At 32.3% G+C, this 26661-nt stretch overlaps 1 protein-coding gene across 7 annotated transcripts in view; it reads left to right on the top strand.

Moving 5' to 3' along the window:
• Positions 1-122: 122 nt before the first annotated feature.
• nrm (neuromusculin) overlaps positions 123-26661 on the top strand; it is a 527634-nt gene continuing 501095 nt past the window's right edge. For 2 of the 7 annotated variants that reach the window (XM_081975061.1, XM_081975060.1), the window contains exon 1: positions 123-837. In XM_081975061.1, the coding sequence (XP_081831187.1) occupies positions 771-837 (67 nt within the window). In that variant the 5' untranslated portion in view covers positions 123-770. The remainder of the gene's footprint in view (positions 838-26661) is intronic. The other 5 variants (XM_081975063.1, XM_081975064.1, XM_081975066.1 and 2 more) reach the window with 5 other exon arrangements.

The following is a 26661-nucleotide window of genomic DNA, read 5'->3' as shown; positions in this document are numbered from 1 at the left end:
CAATAAACCAAACCCAATGACAGTCCCAACCTCATTAAAATCTGTTGATCCGTTTGTCAGTTTATTATTGTTATTTGTTCATATAATTTTTGTTCAGTTTGTCCCACTTTGGACAGCTCTTCAACAGAATAAATAAAAAAATTAACCGTTTGGAACCAATATAAACTAATAACGCGGCACCTGTTAATTTTTGCAGGACGCGCATGTGTTCCTGCCTCCCTGACACTGTTTTCCAGTAGCGATTTTCCGGAGTTTCAGGACGTTTCAGTCCCGCTGAAACTTTCCCGGGAACTAGCCGTTGCTCTTGTCATCGATCGAGCCGAGAGTTTTCCGCGAAATTTCCACGATTATGACAACACCTTTCTCGATTTCCTCCTTGGAGCTTTTGTTTTGATTCGTTATCACCGGTACATTTTTCCGATTTCGTGAAAAGTTTAAAACGAAAAAAGGCGTGTCAGTGTATATGTGTGTGTGTTTAAAGTTTTCGAAAAGACGGACTTTCTAAATTTAAAGCGAACGGTAGTTGGAAATAGTTTTAAAATAGATCACGGAGCGTAATATCGGACAAAGTTTTGCAAATCACACTGCAAAAGCCGTATAGTATCCAAAAAGTCGGGAAGAACAACGCCAATTTCCGGATTTTTGGACGATGCTAAAGTGCATCAAAAGGAAACCGACCGAGCAGTGTTTAATGTTTCGAAAAGTTGGGGTTTTCTAACTAGGTGAACTTTTTTAAGTGGATTGTAAGTGCGTTTATTAACTTTTTCAACATGGAAGGGATGAGATTATTTTCTCTGCTTTTCCTCTTTGTGATCGTAACATTTCCCCAACTGACAGGTAGGAAAATTAATCCTCTTTCACCGTATTAATGATTCGTTCTAAAGAATAATAACCTTATTATGTATATAGGCAGAAGTAATTTGATCGACCATATATCAACTCTATTATTAAGCTCCCCTTACGTGTTCTTTCTAGGAAATGTATACTTAAATGTTTTTTTACAAATTGACTTTAGCCTGCTAAATAAATTACACGCTCAGTTCAAATAGTTTTTTGTTAAGCTGAAAATAGCCTTTTCAAATTCCAGTTAATTAGCAAGTTGTTACAAATATATTGGACTGGATTTAAAAATTGGAAATTATGAACTTAAAAATAATAGAATAGGTGCAAATTTTTCAACTGAATATTAATGTTAGTTAGAATCATCTGTGTGGATAAGACTATTCCTACAACTGTCTAAAGCCACGAAGTAAAAACTGAATTATATCATTTTGATTGGCCAACAGGCTTGAGATATGGATATATGGTAGTTTTTTACAAAAACTGGCACTCAAACAAAATGCTCAGAAGTACGAAAATTGTATTAATTACTTTACAAACGTAGAAAACTTTTCGAGGATTTAATTAGAAGGTTAGTAAACAGTATTTCATCATACTACATAATTTCTAACTGTAATTCAGAATAGTCATTTGAAATTCAGAAAATGTCAAGAGTAATTCAGAAACTGTAGTTCAGAAATCATAAAGTGTAATTCAGTTGAATTTTTAACCTAAATTTAGTTCTTTTTTCTATAAAATTCATTGTATTATAAAGAATATTAATTTATTAATTAAAAATTGCCAAAATTGCACTTTTTAAACAATAGCATTTTTTCAATTTTTGAATGATTGTAACTTGTGATTTTTTTGTACTTATTTCACTTAATTTAAGGTCCTGGTATAAATATGCCCTCTATTGTGCATTGGAACCTTCCTGGAGCAAAATAAAAAATTGCCAAATATTCCACTTTTTGCAAAAATGGCATTTTTTCAATTTTTGAATGATTGTAACTTTTTTATTTAAACTGAAAAAAGCGCCATTAGAAAAAGGATAAAAAATACTTCAAAATGAGCTAAAACTGGCCTCTCTAGCTCTTTATGTTACCGAGATATTGAATTACAAAAAGTAGTAAAAAAAGACCTCTAATACCCCCTCATTCTTACAATTTTTTTGAAAAATTAAAAAATTTAAAGTGCTTTTTTTGTACTTATTTTACCTAATTTAAGATCCTGTGGTATAAATATGCCCTTTGCTGTGCATTGGAACCCTCCTGGAGCAAAATTAAAAATTGCCAAAATTGCACTTTTTGCAAAAATAGCATTTTTTCAAATTTTGAATGATTGTAACTGTTCTATTTAAACTCTTATAGATTTTACTAAAACGCCATTAGAAAGAGGATAAAAAATGCTACAAAATGAGCCAAAACTGGCCTCTCTAGCTCTTCATGTTACCGAGATATTGAATTTCAAAAAGTAGTAAAAAAAGACACCTAATACCCCCCCCCCCATTCAAAGTCTTAAAGTGCCTTTTTTGTACTTATTTCACTTAATTTAACGACCTTTGGTATAAATATGCCTTTTGCTGTGCATTGGAATCCTCCTGGAGCAAAATAAAAAATAGCATTTTTTTAAATTTTTGAATGATTGTAACGTTTTTATTTGTACTCTTACAGATTTCACTAAAACGCCATTAGAAAGAGGAAAAAAATATTGGAAAACGAGCCAAAACTGGCCTCTGTAGCTCTTCATGTTACCGAGATATTTTCTTCTGAAAAGAGTCTGACACTATTGCACTAAGTTGCCATGGGTATGGGGCAAGCATTACACGAAGAAATTATTTTCTTAAAATCAGAGCAAATATGTGCACGTCCGTGTATTAATTGAAATATTTGTTTTGACTATTTGTTGAAAAATATTTGCTGTCCAGTTTGTCAAACAATCGCTACTCCTTTAGCAAACAAAACAACACAACAAAATTTGCGCAAATAAATTCCATAGCAAATGTAGCAAATATTTGCTTCGTGTATTGTCTGCATTACACTTGTTACGATAAATGTAAATGTCTTCTCTAATGTAATCTTATTCTGAGGGATATTATAGAAACAGTAATTAAAGTATTAAAAAAATAAAGTTGATGATGGTCCCGCAAAGACAAAACGTCGGAATGAAAAACCGATAATGCCACTTAAATGTGCTTTAAAAGTTGCTATTGAGAAGTGTCATTAGTTTTGGTCTAGGTCCAATATTAACGTCACAAAAAAACAAAACGTAAAACCAAAAAATTCACTTTTTGTAAAATATCTCAAAAACCGAAAAAAAAAATGTTTTCTAAATGTCATTATTTTAAGATTATGAGTACCTACGTACCTTTTATCCCATTTAACCAAATATGCAGGGTTGCAAATTTGATTCATTACCATTGATATCTCAGAAACTTTAGTTGATAGAGATCTAGTTAAGTTATTTATATCCGGAGAAATCCGATAAAAATCCAAAAAGTCAAAATTTATTGTTTTTATCGTTTTTAAGATACCACCATCATAAAGTGGAAAAAAATAAATAAATTTGACTTTTTCGGTTTTGGTTGGATATCTCCGGATGTAATAAAAAAAATTTTTATCAAATTATTTAACAATAAAATGCTAACTATAGTTTCTGAGATAGCAATGCTAATGCATCGAATTTGTAAAACAATGTGTCTCTAACCGTTTTCAAGATCCCCATAGTGGCCCTACTTATTCTGGACACACTGTATATGAACTTTTTACTGTTTAATTAATTTCGTTCAATAAAAAAAACCTAAAACTAACATGGATTACAGCTTTTACTTGTAATTTAAGCGTTTTCTTATATTTCTGCTTCTTTTGTCCCCTATAATAATTCTTAAATGTCACATAGTCAGCATGTTCTATTTCCGATTAAGAGGCAATAAATAGTTCACGAAACGTTGCACTTCAGATTATTTCCTTAGTTTCGTTGCCAAGACCTTCCAAAGCTCGATCAACGTTTGATTAGAAAAGATGATTCGATTTTGTTCAATTCACTTTGTTAATTCTTAATATTATCTGAAACTTTCATTGAAAAGTGCATTACTCGCTAAGAGAAAAGTTTGTGTAATGTATTAATTATGAGAACAATAAAATTAATTAGCACTCATTTTTAAAATGCGTATTTTATAACAAGGACAATGCATTTAAAGCAATTCGGGTAATTCAAATTTTTTGGCCAGTGGCTTGCAAACAGCAACTTTAGAGAACATTATTTAACTTAAAAAAAGAAACAATCAAAATTAAGAAGTTAACAAAAACCCCAATTTGCACAACATTATTAAAATTTTAGTAAATATTACGATCTCTTGGTTGGTTTGATATTAAAACTGTGTGACTATGTGAAATATGTCTTCTATTACGAAACACCAGAGAAATTGGGGCAGAAGTTGTAGAAGTTTTAGTAAAATTAGTTGGTGAGAAATTTTCAAAGTAACAGAAAAATTAGATAATTTTAATAAACAGGTCAGAGAATTGGGATTGATAAACAAAAAACTTATTAAAAAACTCACCATTTTTAACCAAAGTGATTCATGTACCAAATGAGTTTCAATCTTATAACTTTTTTATGGAAAAATAGCGTTTTCAGCTTTTTATCAATTTTCTTTCTCATGTTTAAATTATCACAAATAATAGGTTTTTGACATGAGAAAAATGGAGCGAATCTGAAAATACTATTGTTTTAACAATTTGTAATTTACCAGTAATTTATTGACAATTGTTTAAATAACTGTAATAAATCTCAGAAATACGTCTTGTTTTCGAAATCTGTAAGAAAACTGTGTTAAACTGTAATTCTTACAAATTGTAGCCAAATTTTGACAAATTTGACGTTAGAGACAATTATTACGTGGTTTTTTGGAGGATAATTTAGTTTGACCACTGTAAATAAATCTCAGAAACATGTTTTGTAACGAAAATTGAAAGAAAACTTTTCTAAAATCTGATTTTTGCAACTTTTGAGCACAGATTGAGAATTTGACAGTCAGGAACAAAATCGACTGTAAAAACCCACTTGGAGTGAGAAAATTACACAACGCACACAGCACATTTTTGAAATCCTCAGCAAATTTTCTATCCAATAACTTAGAAAAAACATTACAAACTTGGTACAGTCAGGGAAAAAAGCGGTATCAAAGTTTGAACTGCCAGAAACACAGTTTAAAAGAACAGAGAGACAAAAATCGCCTGTAAAAATCACTTGGAGTAAGAAAATGACAATTCTAAGCACATTTTTGGAATCCTCATCAAATTTCCTATTCAATCACTTAGAAAAAATACTTCAAAATTTGGTACAGTCAGGAAAAAAAGCGGTGTCAGAGTTTGAACTGCCAAAATCACAGTTTGAAAGGACAGTCAGGGACAAAATCATCTGTAAAATTCACTTGAAGTAAGATAATGACAGTTTTAAGTACATTTTCGGAATCCTCAATAAATTTCCTATCTAATAACTAGAAAACACTTAAAAATTTGGTACAGTTCGGGAGAAAAGCGGTGTCAAAGTTTGAATTGCCAAAAACACAGTATGAAAGGACAGTCAGGGATAAAAATCGCCTGTAAAATTCACTTGAAGTAAGAAAATGACAGTTTTAAGCACATTTTTGGAATCCTCATCAAATTTCCTATTCAATCATCTAAAAAAACACTTTAAAATTTGGTACAGTCAGGGAAAAAAGCGGTATCAAAGTTTCAACTGCTAGAAACACAGTTTAAAAAGACAGTCAGGGACAAAATCGTCTGTAAAATTCACTTGGAGTAAGAAAATGACAGTTTTAAGCACATTTTTGAAATCCTCATCAAATTTCCTATTCAATCATCTAAAAAAACACTTTAAAATTTGGTACAGTCAGGGAAAAAAGCGGTATCAAAGTTTCAACTGCTAGAAACACAGTTTAAAAAGACAGTCAGGGACAAAATCGTCTGTAAAATTCACTTGGAGTAAGAAAATGACAGTTTTAAGCACATTTTTGAAATCCTCATCAAATTTCCTATTCAATCACTTAAAAAAACGCTTCAAAATTTGGTACAGCCAGGAAAAAAAGCGGTATCAAAGTTTCAACTGCTAGAAACACAGTTTAAAAAGACAGTCAGGGACAAAATCGTCTGTAAAATTCACTTGGAGTAAGAAAATGACAGTTTTAAGCACATTTTTGAAATCCTCATCAAATTTCCTATTCAATCATCTAAAAAAACACTTTAAAATTTGGTACAGTCAGGGAAAAAAGCGGTATCAAAGTTTCAACTGCTAGAAACACAGTTTAAAAAGACAGTCAGGGACAAAATCGTCTGTAAAATTCACTTGGAGTAAGAAAATGACAGTTTTAAGCACATTTTTGAAATCCTCATCAAATTTCCTATTCAATCACTTAAAAAAACGCTTCAAAATTTGGTACAGCCAGGAAAAAAAGCGGTGTCAAAGTTTCAACTGCTAGAGACACAGTTTAAAAAGACAGTCAGGGACAAAATCGTCTGTAAAATTCACTTGATGTAAGAAAATTACAGTTTTAGCACATTTTTGGAATCCTCACTAAATTTCCTATCCGATAACCAGAAAACGCTTAAAAATTTGGTACAGTTCGGGAGAAAAGCGGTGTCAAAGTTTGAATTGCCAAAAACACAGTTTGAAAGAACAGTCAGGGATAAAAATCGCCTGTAAAATTCACTTGAAGTAAGAAAATGGCAGTTTTAAGCACATTTTTGGAATCTTTATTAAATTTCCTATCCGCTAATCAGAAAAACACTAAAAAATATGTTACAGTTAGAGAGGAAAGCGGTGTCAAAGTTTGAACTGCCAAAAACACAGTTTGAAAGGACAGTCAGGAATAAAAATCGCCTGTAAAATTCACTTGAAGTAAGAAAATGACAGTTCTAAGTACATTTTTGGAATCCTCATCAAATTTCCTATATAATAACTTAGAAAAAACACTACAAAATTTGGTACAGTCAGGGAAAGAAGCGGTGTCAAAGTTTGAACTGACAAAAATACAATTTCAAAGAACAGTCAGGAACAAAATCGCTTGTAAAACCCACTTGGAGTGAGAAAATGACTGTTTTAAGCACATTTTTGGAATCCTCATCAAATTTACCCTTTGATTTATACCCATCGTTAGTTTCAGTAAATCGTAATTTTCAAATAAAAAAAGTAAAGTAATAATAAATTACTTCAAAACTTGAAATAATACGAGATAATACATTTTCTTCCTTCCGGGAATTTTAAAAATATTTCTTCTTTTTTTAACAACTAAGTCTACATCGAGTTAGTAAAACATTATTTGAATACTTAATCGAAAATGTAACTTTTTATGTCACATTGTTATGACAGAGGGAATTTCTGAAGTAACCTTATCCTAATATTTTCAATTTTTCTGTTTAGTTTTCCTCCTAAAACACTAGATTCTTGATGAACCGAATACCACAAAATTTGGTAGAACATAACCCAGAAAATTGTTGTTATATAATTTTCATATTTTTCTTCAAGATTTTTAAAGTGTTTCGTGTTGATTGATCTGAGATCTTGTTGTATATTAATATAAACTATGGAAAAATTCTCCACCATTAAAAAGTTATTTCTGGAAAACAATTTTATAATATTCTAATACTTTTTGCGAGGCTAAGACTATTTGAAAACAGTGAATACTGGGTAGAATGCTTTTAGGTTGCATTATGATTTTAATAATTTTCTTTACCAAGAATAAGTGTACTATATTGTATAATTTTAATGAAAATTAATGAAATAATGAGGAAATTAAGGTTTGTTTAGTAAAATTAACATCGTGATCTCAGTGATGTTAATTTACACACTGAAAAAAAATAATATAAATTAAAAAGCATTGTGTTAACCCTCTAAACATCGTTTTACGTGGTTATTTCCTAATGAATTAACTATTCCTGGGAAAAGTATTTTTCCAATTATTTCAACGTATTTAAGTCAAGATTTATATTTTCAACCTTCTTTACAAACTACGTATTCCGAACTGCGGTGATATTTTCCAGCAGGAAACGGCGCATTTTTCCTAATTTACGTTAATGAGGCGACAAAAAACTAAACGAGAAGCTGCGTTTCCACTCTTAATTTTCCGCTTTACGCCCGACGGAAAACGTGGAGAAAGTTCAAACTCAAAACGGCACAATTCTAGTTTGAGTTTGTAATTAAGCCGCAGTTATAAACTCGCGTGATGAGGCTGCACCATTGAATTATTATTGTTGGAACTGCCCGGCGTTTCGTAATTTAGTTTTGCTAAAACTGGACAGTTTACGAGCTCAACGCAACAGGTTTACACTGTGTAATTTCCGAAAAAAAAATATAATGTAAACAGGAATGTACGATTATTTTCAGGTTTAATAGTAATGATGGGGGTAAATTTACCGGTAAGGTAAAATTGGAAAAGTAAAATTCATTTTGACAGAACAATTTACCAATTTTACCAGTAAATTTATGGATCTAATTGAAATTTGCTTGCTTTTCCTGTCATGGCTGTCATTAATTTGAATCACTACACTTATCATGCATCCCCTGTATAGTAGACGGACTGTGAAACTTTCAGGGATGAGTTTAGAAGTTTTTTACGAATATTTTTGCTCTCTTTCAATTTTTTTGTAACTTTCACCGTTTCTAAGTTATTTGCATTGATGCAACAAATTTTCAAATGAGTTAAAACTGTGGTTTGAAATTTGAACACCCTTAACTCGGTTATTTTTGGGAGTTCATGGTGGTTCAACCACTTAAAAGAACTGTTTTGAGCTCCTCTTTCCAGTGGTGTAAAGCAAAAAATTCTATCTGAAAAGATGCGTACAGGATGACCAAAAACAGTCAATCACCATAATTTTCATGCACACCCTGTATACTGGAAGCAAAAACGGTCTTGCAAACTTACGGTGCTGAGTTAAGGAGTTAATTAGGAACATTTTGGTTTCTTGTAAATTTTTCGTAACTTTGACCGTTTTTGACTTATTTAGCAAAAACTGGTTTGGCGTAACAAAGATTTAAATCAGTTGAAATTGTGGTAAAATTATTTAAGTACAAAATTAATACTTAAGTACAACCAGTGGCATTTTGTAAGTTTATAGTAAAATTCACTTGGAGTAAGAAAATGGCAGTTTTCAGCACATTTTTAGAATCTTTATCAAATTTCCTATCCAATAACTAAGAAAAAACACTACAAAATTTGGTACAGTCAGGGAAAGAAGCGGTGTCAAAGTTTGAACTGACAAAAATACAATTTGAAAGAACAGTCAGGAACAAAATCGCTTGTAAAACCCACTTGGAGTGAAAAAATGACTGTTTTAAGCACATTTTTGGAATCCTCATCAAATTTCCTATCCAATAACTTAGAAAAAACACTACAAAATTTGGTACAGTCAGGGAGAAAAGCGGCGTCAAAGTTTGAACTGTCAGAAACACAGTTTGAAAGGACAGTCAAAGATAAAAATCGCCTGTAAAATTCACTTGGAGTAAGAAAATGACAGTTCTAAGCACATTTTTGTAATCCTCAACAAATTTCCTATTCAATCACATAGAAAAAACACTTTAAAATTTGGTACAGTCAGGGAAAAAAGCGGTGTCAAAGTTTGAACTGACAAAAATATAATTTGAAGGTACAGTCAAGAACAAAATCGTCTGTAAAACCCTCTTGGAGTGAGAAAATTACTGTTTTAAGCACATTTTTGGAATCCTCATCAAATTTCCTATCCAATAACTTAGAAAAAACACTACAAAATTTGGTACAGTCAGGGAAAGAAGCGGTGTCAAAGTTTGAACTGACAAAAATACAATTTGAAAGAACAGTCAGGAACAAAATCGCTTGTAAAACCCACTTGGAGTGAGAAAATGACTGTTTTAAGCACATTTTTGGAATCCTCATCAAATTTCCTATCCAATAACTTAGAAAAAACACTACAAAATTTGGTACAGTTAGGGAAAGAAGCGGTGTCAAAGTTTGAACTGACAAAAATACAATTTGAAAGAACAGTCAGGAACAAAATCGGTTGTAAAACCCACTTGGAGTGAGAAAATTACTTTTTTAAGCACATTTTTGGAATCCTCATCAAATTTCCTATCCAATAACTTAGAAAAAACACTACAAAATTTGGTACAGTCAGGGAAAGAAGCGGTGTCAAAGTTTGAACTGACAAAAATACAATTTGAAAGAACAGTCAGGAACAAAATCGCTTGTAAAACCCACTTGGAGTGAGAAAATGACTGTTTTAAGCACATTTTTGGAATCCTCATCAAATTTCCTATCCAATAACTTAGAAAAAACACTACAAAATTTGGTACAGTTAGGGAAAGAAGCGGTGTCAAAGTTTGAACTGACAAAAATACAATTTGAAAGGACAGTCAGGAACAAAATCGCCTGTAAAACCCACTTGGAGTGAGAAAATGACTGTTTTCAGCACATTTTTGAAATCCTCATCAAATTTCCTATCCAATAACTAAGAAAAAACACTACAAAATTTGGTACAGTTAGGGAAAGAAGCGGTGTCAAAGTTTGAACTGTCAGAAACACAGTTTGAAAGGACAGTCAGAGATAAAAATCGCCTGTAAAATTCACTTGGAGTAAGAAAATGACAGCTCTAAGCACATTTTTGAAATCTTCAACAAATTTCCTATTCAATCACATAGAAACAACACTTTAAAATTTGGTACAGTCAGGGAAAAACGCGGTGTCAAAGTTTGAACTGAGAAAAATAAAATTTGAAAGGACAGTCAGGAACAAAATCGCCTGTAAAACGCACTTGGAGTGAGAAAATGACTGTTTTAAGTACATTTTTGGAATCCTCATCAAATTTCCTATCCAATAACGGAGAAAAAACATTACAAAATTTGGTACAGTCAGGGAAAGAAGCGGTGTCAAAGTTTGAACTGACAAAAATACAATTTGAAAGGACAGTTAAGAACAAAATCGTCTGTAAAACCCACTTGGAGTGAGAAAATTACTGTTTTAAGCACATTTTTCGAATTCTCATCAAATTTCCTATCCAATAACCAGAAAAACACTAAAAAATATGGTACAGTTAGGGAGAAAAGCGGCGTCAAAATTTGAACTGTCAGAAACACAGTTTGAAAGGACAGTCAGAGATAAAAATCGCCTGTAAAATTCACTTGGAGTAAGAAAATGACAGTTCTAAGCACATTTTTGAAATCCTCAACCAATGTCCTATTCAATCACATAGAAAATACACTTTAAAATTTGGTAGAGTCAGGGAAAAAAGCGGTATCAAAGTTTGAACTGCCACAAACACAGTTTGAAAAGACAGTCAGGGACAAAATCATTTGTAAAATACACTTAGAGTAAAAAAATGACAATTTTAGGCACATTTTTGGAATACTCATTAAATTTCTTATCCCATAACCAGAAAAACACAATATTGTAACTAAACTACTACTACTAAACTTAAACTAAACTCACTCTACAAGTGTTCCAAAGCTTCCAAAAATTGTTTAAACTTTCCAGAGGTTCTAAATTCTACTGAAAACGTCCCAAAAGTTTTTACAAACGTCCCAAACTTTCCAAAAATTGCTAAAGGCCTCTACAAGTGTCCCAAACCTACCAAAATCTTGTTAAAATTTTCAGAAGTCTCTAAATACTACTGAAAAAATCCCTATCATTTGCTACAAGCTTCTACAAATGTCCCAATCCGTCCAAAAATTTTCTAAAATTACCGGACGCCTGAAAATACTACTGACAACGTCCAAAAAATTGCTAGAAGACTCTACAAGTGTCCCAAACCATCCTCAATATTCGCACATCAAATTCTGGCAATTTAGAAAAAATACTAATACTTTGCTAATTTAAACTACTAGTTTTTAATAACCCTAGTAATTATTAAGTCATTTTTAGAATTTTAAAAATGTTTGTGCAATTTTTTTTAAATGTTTTATTACCTAAACTTAATTAAAATCTTTAAAAACAAGCCAAGCATAGAATTGGATTAAGCAAACCTTATTAAAAACTCTTTTGTTTTATTTAACCATATTTATTTTTGCAACGTTGTATAAACATGGATCATAAGGTATACAGGGTACTATCAAAAGCAATCCTACCATCTCTCATATGACCTCACTCATACTCTGTTTTCATCCGAACACTCTGTATATTGGAACGTTTTTACCACATCTATTACTAAATGAAATTTTCCATTTTAAATGTGAACATTTTTATAAAATTTTATCTATTTCCATTAAAAATTTGATGTTTCTTATGATTTCCCAAAATTGAGGCTTATTTTGTCTAGTTCAACTGTTGTAAAAAGCTTGTTATGACCCACATTAGACAAATAACAGATGGAAAAATCCACAAATCTCTTTACAATAAATAATTTTGTACGCTGCGCAACATGTTATTTGATTCGAATCCGAAATAGTTATGACACCCACACAAATAAATGGAACTGGCAGTGCTATTAATCACTCCTAGTTATGGTCGAAATTCACTTCTGAAACCGATTGACATAGCTTTATGTAGCGACCAATTTATGGGGATGTAATGGGGGGGTCAGTGAGGACGTAGGGGAGCAATTTTTCCCACCTCGTTGTCTCTAACATAAATGTAATTAGGTTGCACATTAATTGATTACAGTACACCGTTGTAACATCGATTAGGATTTTAACTAAAATTAATAACTGTTCGTAGTTTATTCATAACATGTAATATGGAATATAAATAAATCCAACCTGACGTTGTTTAGTATTTAGCGTTTTTGATTAATAATGGAACGTTGTCGGAAATGCTTTTAGCTCTGATGATTAATAAATTACGTAAAAACTTTGATTATGAATTAATAGTACATTGAAGCTGGATAAATTAGTTTATTGTCGACGTATTTGGATTTTAAATAAAACTGAAAAATGATGTTTTTTATTGTAAATGAATCAAGTGATTTTGAGAACCAGGTTTTATGGCTAAACTGAATAAAATTCAATAGGTACTAAGTAAGTATTTTGTTAAATTTTGCATTGTTTGATTTTTTATTGTAGAAAACTGTACCAGTAACCAGTGTTGCCAAGTCAAAATATTTAATGGCGGTAGAATAATCAGTCAAAAAACGGTATATAACGGTAGATCAAAACAAATTCATTCTCAAGTCTTTTAATACGTGTCAAAAATTTTAATCATTGATTCTTCTTATAAAAACTGTATTTCAAAAATACAGGTTTTTCATTTTTTCAATTATAATTGTTTTTTAAGTTTTGACATTAGTGACAGATATCACACGGTTTAAAAGGATAATTTAGCTAGGCAGTCACGTGACCATTGTCAGAAATCATATATAAATCTCAAAAATACTCTTTATATCGAATACTGCAAGAAAACGTTTCTAAACTCTGATTTTTGCAACTTTCGAGCATGGTTTGACAGTTTTGACGTTAGTGACAGTCGTCACGTGATTGTAGAACACTATTTAGTTAGACGGTCACGTGAAAATTGGCAAAATAACTGTCATAAATCTCAGAAACATGTTTTATATCCAATACTGCAAGAGAACGTTTCTAAATCCTGATTTTTGCAACATTAAAGCATGGTTTGAAAGTTTTGACGTTAGTGACAGTCGTCAGGTGATTGTAGAACACTATTTAGCTAGACGGTCACGTGATAGTTGTCAAAATAACTGTCATACATCTCAGAAACACGTTTTATATCAAATGCTGTAAGAAAACGTTTCTAAATCCTGATTTTTGCAACATTAAAGCATGGTTTGACAGTTTTGACGTTAGTGATAGTCGTCACGTGATTGTGGAACACTATTTAGCTAGACTATGAAGTGATAATTGTCAAAATAACTGTCATAAATCTCAGAAACAGGTTTTATATTAAATACTGCTAGAAAACGCTTCTAAATCCTGATTTTTGCAACTTTACAACATGGTTTTACAGTTTTGACGTTCGTGACAGTTGTCACGTGATTGTAGGACACTATTTAGCTAGACGGTCACGTGATAATTGTCAAAATAAGTGTCAAAAATCTCAGAAACAGGTTTTATATTAAATACTGCTAGAAAACGCTTCTAAATCCTGATTTTTGCAACTTTACAACATGGTTTTACAGTTTTGACGTTCGTGACAGTTGTCACGTGATTGTAGGACACTATTTAGCTAGACGGTCACGTGATAATTGTCAAAATAAGTGTCAAAAATCTCAGAAACAGGTTTTATATTAAATACTGCAAGAAAACGCTTCTAAATCCTGATTTTTGCAACTTTAGAACATGGTTTGACAGTTTTGACGTTCGTGACAGTTGTCACGCGATTGTAGGACACTATTTAGCTAGATGGTCACGTGATAATTGTCAAAATAACTGTCATAAATCTCAGAAACAGGTGTTATATCAAATGCTGCAAGAAAACATTTCTAAATCCTGATTTTTGCAACATTAAAGCATGGTTTGACAGTTTTGACGTTTGTGACAGTAGTCACGTGATTGTAGAACACTATTTAGCTAGACGATGACGTGATAATTGTCAAAATAACTGTCATAAATCTCAGAAACAGGTTTTATATTAAATACTGCAAGAAAACGCTTCTAAATCCTGATTTTTGCAACTTTAGAGCATGGTTTGACAGTTTCGACGTTCGTGACAGTTGTCACGTGATTGTAGGACACTATTTAGCTAGACCATGAAGTGATAATTGTCAAAATAACTGTCATACATCTCAGAAACACGTTTTATATCAAATACTGCAAGAAAACGTTTCTAAATCCTGATTTTTGCAACTTTAGAGCATGGTTTGACAGTTTTGACGTTCGTGACAGTAGTCAGGTGATTGTAGAACACTATTTAGCTGGACGGTCACGTGATAATTGTCAAAATAACTGTCATACATCTCAGAAACACGTTTTATATCAAACCCTGCAAGAAAACGTTTCTAAACCCTGATTTTTGGCAACTTTAGAACATGGTTTGACAGTTTTGACGTTCGTGACAGTTGTCACGTGATTGTAGAACACTATTTAGCTAGACGATGACGTGATAATTGTCAAAATAACTGTCATAAATCTCAGAAACAAGTTTTATATCAAATGCTGCAAGAAAACGCTTCTAAATCCTGATTTTTGCAACTTTAGAGCATAGTTTGACAGTTTTGACGTTAGTGACATTTGTCACGTTGCCTGTATAGGGTTGCAAGATCAAAAATTGCATTTTTAAAGTCACATGTCGTGTATTTTACTGTTTTAACTTTTACCACTGTCTAAATTCTGTTTAGCAAATTTTGACAGCTCAAATTGACTTTTTTTGGTCACGTGACTGTTTTTGACTGGTGTTTCTTGCCTGTACAGTGTTGCAATGTCAAAAATTGAATTTTTAAAGTCAGATGTGTTGTATTTTACTGTTTTATCATTCACCGCTCTTTAAATTCTATTTAGGGAGTTTTGACAGCTTAAATTACCTTTTTTATGGTCACGTGACTGTTTTTATCTAGTGGCACTTTGCCTGTACAGTGTTGCAAGCTCAAAAACTGGATTTTTAAAGCCACGTGACGTACATTTTACTGTTTTGGCTTTTACCACTGTCTAAATTCTGTTTAGCAAATTTTGACAGCCAAATTCACTTTTTTTTGATCAAATTGTATTTTTAAAGTCACGTGACGGATATTTTACCACTGCTATTGAGCGAGTCTTGACTGCTAAAATTACCCACGTGATTAGTTTTGACTTTGCTTTTACAGTGTTGCAAGCTCAGAAATTACATTTTCCATGTCACGTGAAGAGTATTTTTCAATTTTAGTGTTTCCCACTGTCTAAATTGTATTAAGCGAATTTTCACAGTTTAAACTATAATTTGGAAATTACCATAAATATTCATAACGCACTTTTCAGCAACGGTGCCAAACTGACCATTTTCCTAATTTAGTAACACATTTTCGCAAGGTTGTCAAATTGATCAATTTTATTAGTAAGTATGTGATTTTTGTACGATCGCTAAATTTACATTGTTTCTAAAATTATTCATAAATAATATTTATTATTCGTATGACGGCAACGTTGCCAAACTGACATTACTGAATTTTTTGGCATGTTGCCAAATGAACAGTTTTTCTATTTTACTATCAAATCTCTCTCAGGATTCAGTCCACTGTATCTTTATCAGTAAAATTATTTGAAGCACAGTTATTGGAGTTCTTCACTGTAGAGAGCGTATAAAGTGGTGAAGAGAGAATTGCAAGGACTAAATTAATAAACTCGTATAAATATAATCAGTTTTTCCAACAATCTTAACATTATTTCTAGTTGTAATGTTACATATTTTAAACGTAACAATAACGTGTTAGCTAATCTAAACAGAGCCTCTCATGCTGTGTTGCCTCAAAATCATCTCTGTCGCTATTATTCGAAAATATTAAAGTATCGTAAACTGTCTTCCCGTTTAGGTACGTAATTTGAAACATAATACAGTTACGAACAAGAAAACTCTTGCTCGTAATATGCCATGAATATTTAATGAGCGTCAAAATATTTCGTTTGACAATTCTATTATCTGAATAACGGAGGGGAAGTTTTTAGGAGAAGGAAAGCGAGAAGTTTGGCTCTACGAGATCTTGTGTATTTGTGAACGCTTAAAAAATTCATTAGACACTTTAAGTGGCAGCAAAACCTTATACGTAATACGTTATTTCACCACCTACACATGCAAAAATAACTGTAACGTAACTTTACGGACTATAACGTGTACGTTATACGCAACCCGCAAACAGGTTTCTGTCAATCACCGTTTTATGATTCAATTTTCAAACAAAACATGGAACAATCAGATTTCAATTTGCGCTTTAGATTTACAAAAGAGTTAATTTACATTTTTTGGCAATAGAAGTGTATGGGGAAAATCCATGTAAAGACTCCAAGAGATGGGAGAGCCATAGAATTCTTTTCTTATCACTATATTATTTTCATTATGCAAGTGCATCAAATCATCCAAGTCGTCTTCATCTTTCGACATCTAGAATGGCAATTTCAAAAATGTCATTCATTATGTAGCATACGTGTTATAAGTATACAACATACAAAGAAATCAAGAACGCCTACAGTACACATAAACAGTACATATCAAAGAAAATTTAAGAGAAAACACGAGGTGGACAGATGTCCTGACTTATATTGTCATTTGATATTTGAAATAGCGTATACCTTGTAAGGTAAAACTTAAAACTTAAAGTCAATTATAACATAAACGGAAAATTCTTAAATACGTACGTTATCTTAAGTATTACGTATCATGTCTTCCTGCCACTTAAAGTTTCTATTGTAGAAATCACTGTTTTAATCGAAGTACAATTCAAATATTGAATAAAAAATTGATAACACCCTATTTAAAAAATCATAACTTTTGTTTGCTACTAAATTACGGGACATCCGGTAGTCGAACACACTGCCTAGAAATAAAGTAAATTGAACTGTTTTAATAAAATAGAAATCAGTAATTTTGTATAAACCACGTAAAGTTAAAATTGCAGTAAAAATTACTGTCTAACAATAAAAAGCATTATTTTTGATATCCGAAAATTGAAACTAAAGCGCCGGTTTAATTAGAACGTACAACCTACATAAGATATGCCAAATTTCCGTTGCTTTGATCGAAAATCCAACAGCACTAATCATCGCACGGCTATATTTAGAAAATTATTTAATAATCGCCGTAAATAAGACGTTATAGCTAAAATATGTTTAATAATCAGCCATATTTTGATGGTTTTTGGCAGGTTTCTTGGTGTTTTTTGAAACTCGAGCTATCATATTGGAGAAAAAATTGACGTTCCTTAAATAAAACGAAATTCTAGAATGTATTTTGAGTTTTGGTAATAGCATTTTCGGTATTCACTGTTGCCATCTACCGTTTTTGACCGTTCTCCTATTTTTTGTATATAATCTACCGTTTTCAATAACACTGCCATTATGGGGGTTGTGAAACGTTTTTTATTTTCTTCTTTCATTTCTGACAGTTCAAATTTTGACACAGTTTTTCTCCTTGACTGTACCAAATTTTGTGGTGTTTTTTCAGGTTATTGAATCGGAAATTTAATGAGGATTCCAAAAATGTACTTAAAACGGTAATTTTTTCACTTCAAGTGGGTTTTACAGGCAATTTTGTCCCTAACTGTCCTTTCAAACTGTGTTTCTGGCAGTTAAAATTTTTATGCTGCTTTTCTCCCAGACTGTACTAAATTTTGTAGTTTTTTTGAGGTTATTATACAGTAAATTTAATGAGAATTCCAAAAATGTGCTTAAAACGTTCATTTTATTACTCCAAATGGGCTTTACAAGCAATTTTGTCCCTGTCTGTCTTTTCAAACTGCGTTTCTGGCAGTTCAAATATGCTATACTCCCTGACTGTACCAGCTTTGGTCTTTTTTCCGGTTATTGAATATGAAATTTAACGGGAATTCCAAAAATGTGCCCCGAGTAGTAATTTTCTTACTCCAAGTGGGTTTTACAGTCGATTTTGTCCCTGACTGTCCTTTCAAACTGTGTTTCTGGTTTCTGGCAACTCAAACTTTAACACCGCTTTTCTCCTTGACTGTACTAATTTTTGTAGTGTTTTTTCAGGTTATTAAATAGCAAATTTAATAAAGATTCCAAAAATGTGCTTAAAACAGTAATTTTCTTACTCCAAGTGGGTTTTACAGGCGATTTTGATCCTGACTGTCCTTTCAAACTGTATTTCTGGCAGCTCAAACTTTAACACCACTTTTCTCCTTGACTGTACTAATTTTTGTAGTGTTTTTTCAGGTTATTAAATAGAAAATTTAATGAAGATTCCAAAAATGTGCTTAAAACAGTCATTTTCTTACTCCAAGTGGGTTTTACAGGCGATTTTAATCCTGACTGTCCTTTCAAACTGTATTTCTGGCAGCTCAAAGTTTAACAGCGGCTTTCTCCTTGACTGTACTAACTTTTGTAGCGTTTTTTTTAGGTTATGAAATAGTAAATTTAATGAAGATTCCAAAAATGTACTTAAAGCAGCCATTTTCTTACTTCAATTAAGTTTTACGAGTGATTTTGTCCCTGAGTGTCTTTCCAAACTATGTTTCTGGCAATTCAAACTTTAACACCACTTTTCTCCTTGACTGTACTAATTTTTGTAGTGTTTTTTCAGGTTATTAAATAGCAAATTTAATAAAGATTCCAAAAATGTGCTTAAAACAGTCATTTTCTTACTCCAAGTGGGTTTTACAGGCGATTTTGATCCTGACTGTCCTTTCAAACTGTATTTCTGGCAGCTCAAACTTTAACAGCGGCTTTCTCCTTGACTGTACTAATTTTTGTAGTGTTTTTTTTAGGTTATTAAATAGTAAATTTAATGAAGATTCCAAAAATGTGCTTAAAGCAGCCATTTTCTTACTTCAATTAAGTTTTACGAGTGATTTTGTCCCTGAGTGTCTTTCCAAACTATGTTTCTGGCAATTCAAACTTTAACACCACTTTTCTCCTTGACTGTACTAATTTTTGTAGTGTTTTTTCAGGTTATTAAATAGCAAATTTAATAAAGATTCCAAAAATGTGCTTAAAACAGTAATTTTCTTACTCCAAGTGGGTTTTACAGGCGATTTTGATCCTGACTGTCCTTTCAAACTGTATTTCTGGCAGCTCAAACTTTAACAGCGGCTTTCTCCTTGACTGTACTAATTTTTGTAGTGTTTTTTCAGGTTATTCAATAGAAAATTTAATGAAGATTCCAAAAATGTGCTTAAAACAGTCATTTTCTTACTCCAAGTGGGTTTTACAGGCGATTTTAATCCTGACTGTCCTTTCAAACTGTATTTCTGGCAGCTCAAAGTTTAACAGCGGCTTTCTCCTTGACTGTACTAACTTTTGTAGCGTTTTTTTAGGTTATGAAATAGTAAATTTAATGAAGATTCCAAAAATGTACTTAAAGCAGCCATTTTCTTACTTCAATTAAGTTTTACGAGTGATTTTGTCCCTGAGTGTCTTTCCAAACTATGTTTCTGGCAATTTAAACTTTAACACCACTTTTCTCCTTGACTGTACTAATTTTTGTAGTGTTTTTTCAGGTTATTAAATAGGAAATTTAATAAAGATTCCAAAAATGTGCTTAAAACAGTCATTTTCTTACTCCAAGTGGGTTTTACAGGCGATTTTAATCCTGACTGTCCTTTCAAACTGTATTTCTGGCAGCTCAAAGTTTAACAGCGGCTTTCTCCTTGACTGTACTAATTTTTGTAGTGTTTTTTTTAGGTTATTAAATAGTAAATTTAATGAAGATTCCAAAAATGTGCTTAAAGCAGCCATTTTCTTACTTCAATTAAGTTTTACGAGTGATTTTGTCCCTGAGTGTCTTTCCAAACTATGTTTCTGGCAATTCAAACTTTAACACCACTTTTCTCCTTGACTGTACTAATTTTTGTAGTGTTTTTTCAGGTTATTAAATAGCAAATTTAATAAAGATTCCAAAAATGTGCTTAAATCAGTTATTTTCTTACTCCAAGTGGATTTTACAGGCGATTTTAATCCTGACTGTCCTTTCAAACTGTATTTCTGGCAGCTCAAACTTTAACAGCGGCTTTCTCCTTGACTGTACTAATTTTTGTAGTGTTTTTTTTAGGTTATTAAATAGTAAATTTAATGAAGATTCCAAAAATGTGCTTAAAGCAGCCATTTTCTTACTTCAATTAAGTTTTACGAGTGATTTTGTCCCTGAGTGTCTTTCCAAACTGTGTTTCTGGCAATTCAAACTTTAACACCACTTTTCTCCTTGATTGTACTAATTTTTGTTGTGTTTTTTCAGGTTATTCAATAGAAAATTTAATGAGGATTCCAAAAATGTGCTTAAATCAGTTATTTTCTTACTCCAAGTGGGCTTTACAAGCGATTTTCGTCTGTGGGCTTTACAAGTGTCGTCCTTTCAAAGGATGTTCCTGGCAGTTCAAACTTTAACACCTGTCCATGTTTTCTGCCTGACTATTCCAAACTTTGTAGTCTTTTGTAGGTTATTGAATAAGAAATTTAACCAGGATTCCAAAAATGTACTTTTACTCCAAGTGGGTCAGGTGACTGCCTAGCTAAAGTATCCTCAAAAATTGGTCAAAATTTGTTTAGAATCTGCAAAAATTAAAGTTTAACACAGTTTTCGCAACAAGACTAGTTTCTGAGATTTATGATGGTAATTTTGACAATTGCCACGTGACCGTCTTAGCTAAATAGTGTTCTGATCCACGTGACAACTGTCACTAACGTCAAAACTGTCAAACTGTGTTCAAAAGTTGCAAAAATCAGGGTTTAGAAAAGTTTTCTTGTTGATATAAAACATGTTTCTGCGATTTATGATAATTATTTTGACAGTTGTTACGTGACTGCCTAGCTAAACTATCCTCTAAAACCACGTGATGTGTCACTAATGTCAAAACTGTCAAAACTTGAATAGAATTTTCAAGAATTACAGTTTAAGACAGTTTTCGAAACAGGACGTGTGTCTGAGATTTATGGCGGTTATTTTAACGGTAATCACGTGACTGTCTAGCTAAATTATCCTCTAAAACCGCGTGATATCTGTCACTGATATCAAAACTTTGATGACAAAAATTAAAACCTGTCTTTTTCAAGTATAAATTATATAGCAAACTGACATTATTTTTCGGTGTAGAATCGATGATTAAAATTTTTTGCGTTCATTACAAAAACACTTAATAATGTGAAATTAAATTTGTGTTAATCAATCCTTATCTACTGTTTTTTAACCGATTATTCTACCGCCATTAAATATTTTGAGTTTCCATTTCAGTTGATCGTACAAAACAAAATTTGGAAAATTTATTAGTGAATGGAAGTTCTATTTTATACTATTAGTCGTAATAATAGCTATTACTCACGAAGATGAAGTTTAAAGAATGGTTAAGTAAGTAATAACCATTATATGCGACTAGAATACAATTTTCCATGACTCTCTATAGTAAATAATTACTCAAAAGAAGTAGTTGAATTACTCGAATTCATTCAACTAGTCACGAATCGATGAACCAGGGAGTTACTTGAAAATATGTAAGTTAATAAAAAAAAAAAATCTCTGGGAATCAATTAAGTGACAGAAGCAAACATATTCTAAATACCAACATTATAGATAAATATGATGAAGGTAAACTGCATCATATACTTTATTTACGTATATTATATAGCCCTTTAAACATTTTTAAAGTCATAAATTTGGTGTTCTTGAAGTAGGAATTACCAAAAAAAAATCACAAAAACAAGAAAAACAACATCATTTTCAACTAGAAACGTAAATCCCCTCGCAAAAGCTGATGAATTTACAATTTTAATGGACAAGTTTTACCCGATTATCTCGTAACAATGATTCGGATATAACTTTGTTATCCCGCTGCGAAGCCGATTCGAGTTTAGGCCAAATTGAAAAGTTGATTGTGACCGGAGGTGGAGCAATCAGATAATAAGGAGAAATACACTCTGGATTAGGAATTTTAATTGAGCGAACGTTTCGGAGATTTCAATTTTCGCGACTTTCGTTCTTCTTCAGCAAATCAATTACCGTATCACTTTAAAACAGAAAAACAATGATAACACCGTACTAATGGTAGCGTGTATACGTTTTTTTCGTGCGATTTAGCAAATGGACAACATTTCATACCCCATTTAGAACCCTCTGGATTTCACTTCATATAAATTCACCCTTGTTTGCCCTTGTTCTCGAAATTTTATTCCCGCTCTGTGATATGATGCGACTGTAAAAAATTTTCTTTATTTCCGGTTTTTTTTTCTGATTTATACGGCTTTTTACGTTATATTTGTATTAAATAAAAATTTAACGGATGTGTCAAAAATAAGTGGTAAATGTCCTGCCAAACCGTTTTCGGACTTTCAGCCAAATCTGTTGTAAGAAGAGAAAACTCCGTAATTGACACGTGTCAATGATCCAAAGCGGATGTGACGTAATTGGGCAGTCAGTCAAAACAAATCAATCACTTTTTCTGATAAAGTAGTCAAATAGTCAAGTGCCCAATAACGTCACATTCGATTGACAGACTGACCATTTTTGTATTTGAAGCCATTTAGAAATCAGTTCAAATGGTGGTTTGAAATTTGAGCACCCTGTAAGTCGGTTATTTTTGGGAGTTCTGGGAGGTTGAACCACTCAAATTAACCGTCTTTATGAACATTTTTGCTCTCTTTTAAATTTTTCGTAACTTTCACTTTTTCTGAGTTATTTAGCAAAAACTAGTTTGATGCCACAAATTTTCAAACCAGTTCAAATTGTGGTTTGAAATTTGAGCACCCTGTAAGTCGGTTAATTTTCGGAGTTCAGGGAGGTTGAACCACTCAAATAAACCGTCTTGAGATCCTTTTTCCAACGGTGTTGGGTAAAAAATTCTATCTGAAAAATTGCGTACAGGGTGACCAAAAACAATCAATCACCACACTTTTCATGCACACTCTGTCATAAACAAAAATACGGTCCTGCAAACTTATGACGCTGAGTTATGGAGTTGATTAGTTTTGAGCACCTCCTTCCAGTAATGTGTAGTAAAAAAGTCTGTCTTAAAAATTGCGAACAGGGTGACAAAAATAGTAAACCACCATCTTTTTCTTGTACACCCTGTATACTGGAAGCAAAAAACCGGCATTCAAAAAAATTCAATCAAACACATTCAAAGTTATTTAGGAAAAACAGGTTTGGTGCAACAAATATTTAAATCAAATGAAGTTGTGGTCGTCCGAAGTTTGAACTCAGTTTAAAGGACAGTCAGGGACAAAATTGCCTGTAAAACTCACTTGGAGTGAGAAAGTGACTATTTTAAGTACATTTTTGAAATCCTCATTAAATTTCCTATATAATAACATGAAAAAACACTACAAAAATAAGTACAGTCAGAGAGAAAAGCAGTGTCACAATTTGAACTGCTACAAACAGTATTTGTAATTTACCGGTCAAATTTTCCTGGTAAAGTAAACTATTTACTTTGCTGCTAATATACCCATCACTACTTTATTTACAAACTGAAGCACTAGAAACTAAAGAGACACAGTGTTATTAAATAATTGGAACTAAATTTTACTTCACTTAAGCAAATTCCTCTCCTAAATTCCTGCTTTTCCAATCTGGCTATCTAGCTGGGTCTAGAATGTGTATGATAGAGCAATAAAGTTCGTCTACCCAGATATACTGGAAGAATATCTAGATAGACTTAAGCCAGCACAGGAATAAGTTCTTGAAGAATAGATTTCATAAGGATATCATCATAACGTTAACTTTTCCAGAAGATGAAGCTTACAAACGAGAAGAGCAGTTAAAGCATGTAAAAAAGACATCAAGAAAGAAGCAATAGAATTCAGATACAAAATCAGATAAGTACACATAAATTGATAAAAAAAGGTTTTCAAGAATCTTATAGATTCACCGTTCATCAAAAGCCTGATATGAAAGTTGCAGTAAGCAATTCTTCTGATAAGACTACTAGACAATAATGAGAATAAAGCCACAAACGTCAGAATGAAGAAAATTAGAAATATTGCAGGAAAAGTTTGTAATGCAGAATAAGGTTAATAATATCCATACTCGAAAATTAGTTGAAAACACCACATAGATTAAACTGGTCAAGATGTAGCAATTATCTGGTGAGAAATTGAAGAAACAAGCAGAAAAGGAAGTATCTAACGTATCAAAAATGTTTCGAAAAAACTTTTCTAGAAAGGAAAACTATCACAGTCGTATACTTCTTGATATCTTGAAGTGTCTTAATCCTATGCCTGTTTATGTTTCTCCACTTATCTCTGTCAGGAACGCATCTTATATTTTCTTCTAAAAACTTTCCAGTAAATTTCTTGATTTGGTTTATTCATCGGCTTGACAAACGCCCCCTGGATCTCATTCCTTCAACTTTTCTTTGAATCGTAAGTTTTTTCAATTTATCGTCCTCTTTTCTACTCACATGTCCAAATTACTTAAGAATGTTTTTCCTTGGTTGACAACCTTTTGGTAATATTTAGCTCCTCTAAGATTGACACATTGGTTCTATGAATCTCGAAACTATCCAATTTAGCGGCGTCTTTCAGTAATTATAGAATGTACAGTCATCAATAATAGAAAAAAACCCAAACAAATACTCAACTGGAGGCCAACTGAAATGAGAAAGAAAGGAAGGCCAAAACCATTTTGGATAGGAAGCATCCAAATAGCAATTGCATCCAGGAGAGTGGAATTTAAATGAACTCCCAGATAAATCATTTCTTCCCCAGTTTATACATTGTGTACTCCAAATGTTCCGTTTACTTTGTTGATATCTGTTACCATTAACTTTCGTTTCTTGTTGGTTTAGTTTCAAGCCAAAATTCAGACTCTCGTCTTCTACTCTGTTAATTAACTCGGACATTTCTTGTTGCTCCTTGGCTATAAGTGTAGTGTCATCAGCATAACGTAGGTTGTTTATTTTCCTGCCACCTACAATTATAACTCCCAACCATCCACTGCTTTTCTGATAATGTATTCTCCATAGATGTTGAATAACAAGGGTGATAGATTGCAGCCTTGTCCAACTCCTCTTTGAATATTAAACTTAACTTGACTTGACTAAGTGTTGTGGAGTTCCCATGTCTATAAGGACTTTCCATAGATTAGCACAGTCAAAAGCCTTGCTCTAGTCTAGGAAGCACAAATATGTTGGTTTTCTAAATTCTCTTCCTTACGTTCATTTTGCCGTTAATGAAACCAGCTGATTCCTGCGGGATCTGCCATTCCGGAAAACATTCTGAGCATTACTTGGTTTTATAGTTGCTGCATTTTTGACTGGACTCTATTTTATGCAGAGTAATAAAGGTAGATGTGCACCAATCGTTTGACATGTCCTTCACAAGAGACATCTGTTGTATTTGGCTGTTTTAGCATTTCTGCGTTTATATTATCCTCGTCTGTGCTTTTGTTGTTTTTTTAATAGCAAATGGCCTGTCGTATTTCTTTCTTTTACATATCGGGTTCCTGTGCCCGTGCTATGGAAGATAGCTGTTTTAGTTCTTCCTCAAGGCCTACATCCTCCTTGCAGAGGTTTTCACCTTACCCCTTATTGTCGCCATACTTCAACGACTTCATCTATTTCTGTGGATTGACATCTTCTATTTTCAATGTTGTTGGTTTAAACTGTTTGGTTATTTCCTTGAATCTTTGGAAGAGTCTTTCTATTTCTAGTCCTTAGTAGGTGTTGATTTTTGTTCCTCAGTCGTTGGATCTCTCTATTCAGTTTCCGGTATTTGATTCTTTGTTTTTTCTTATTATACACCACATCCCCCGTTTCGTCAGTCATCCATTGTTTGTTTTCTACATCCTTGATGTTCTGTAGAATTATTTTTTTCGTCTCGACCATAGTTGTTTTGAAGATTTGCTACAATGTTCCTGAATTTTTTCATAGGATACGTTATTTGGGATTGTTTCCAGTCTCTCTTCTATATTTTTTAAAGAGATCCATGTTTCCAGGATTCAAAGACGGATTTTTTTCTTTAGTTTCGGTACTTTGATTTGTAGTATCCAGGAGGGTAAACTTGATAGAAATAGAAATTGAGATTTAAACAAGACAGACTTATAGTAAATTATATACAAGTCAAAGTGGGATAAAAATAAAAGTTTCTTTTCTGTTCTCTTACATAGTTCCACTGCAGACCAGACATTATATTGATCAATAATAGTAGGATGTATTAGAATATTTCACTTTCTTTGCAACTAGTAAAGACAAGCTAGAATAATAATAATTATTATTGATAAATTAATAATAATAATAATAAATGTATTGCTAACAAAATGTTACATAGATCACAAAGCAAGGTTAGGTCTATATACAGGGTGGT

Source organism: Ips typographus, linkage group LG3 (assembly GCF_016097725.1).
Source record: "Ips typographus isolate SLU linkage group LG3, UJ_Ityp_2.0, whole genome shotgun sequence".
In the NCBI taxonomy this organism is placed as follows: Eukaryota; Metazoa; Arthropoda; class Insecta; order Coleoptera; family Curculionidae; genus Ips; species Ips typographus.
Note: the sequence above shows the minus strand (reverse complement) of the source record. Positions and strands in the feature narration are given on the sequence as shown.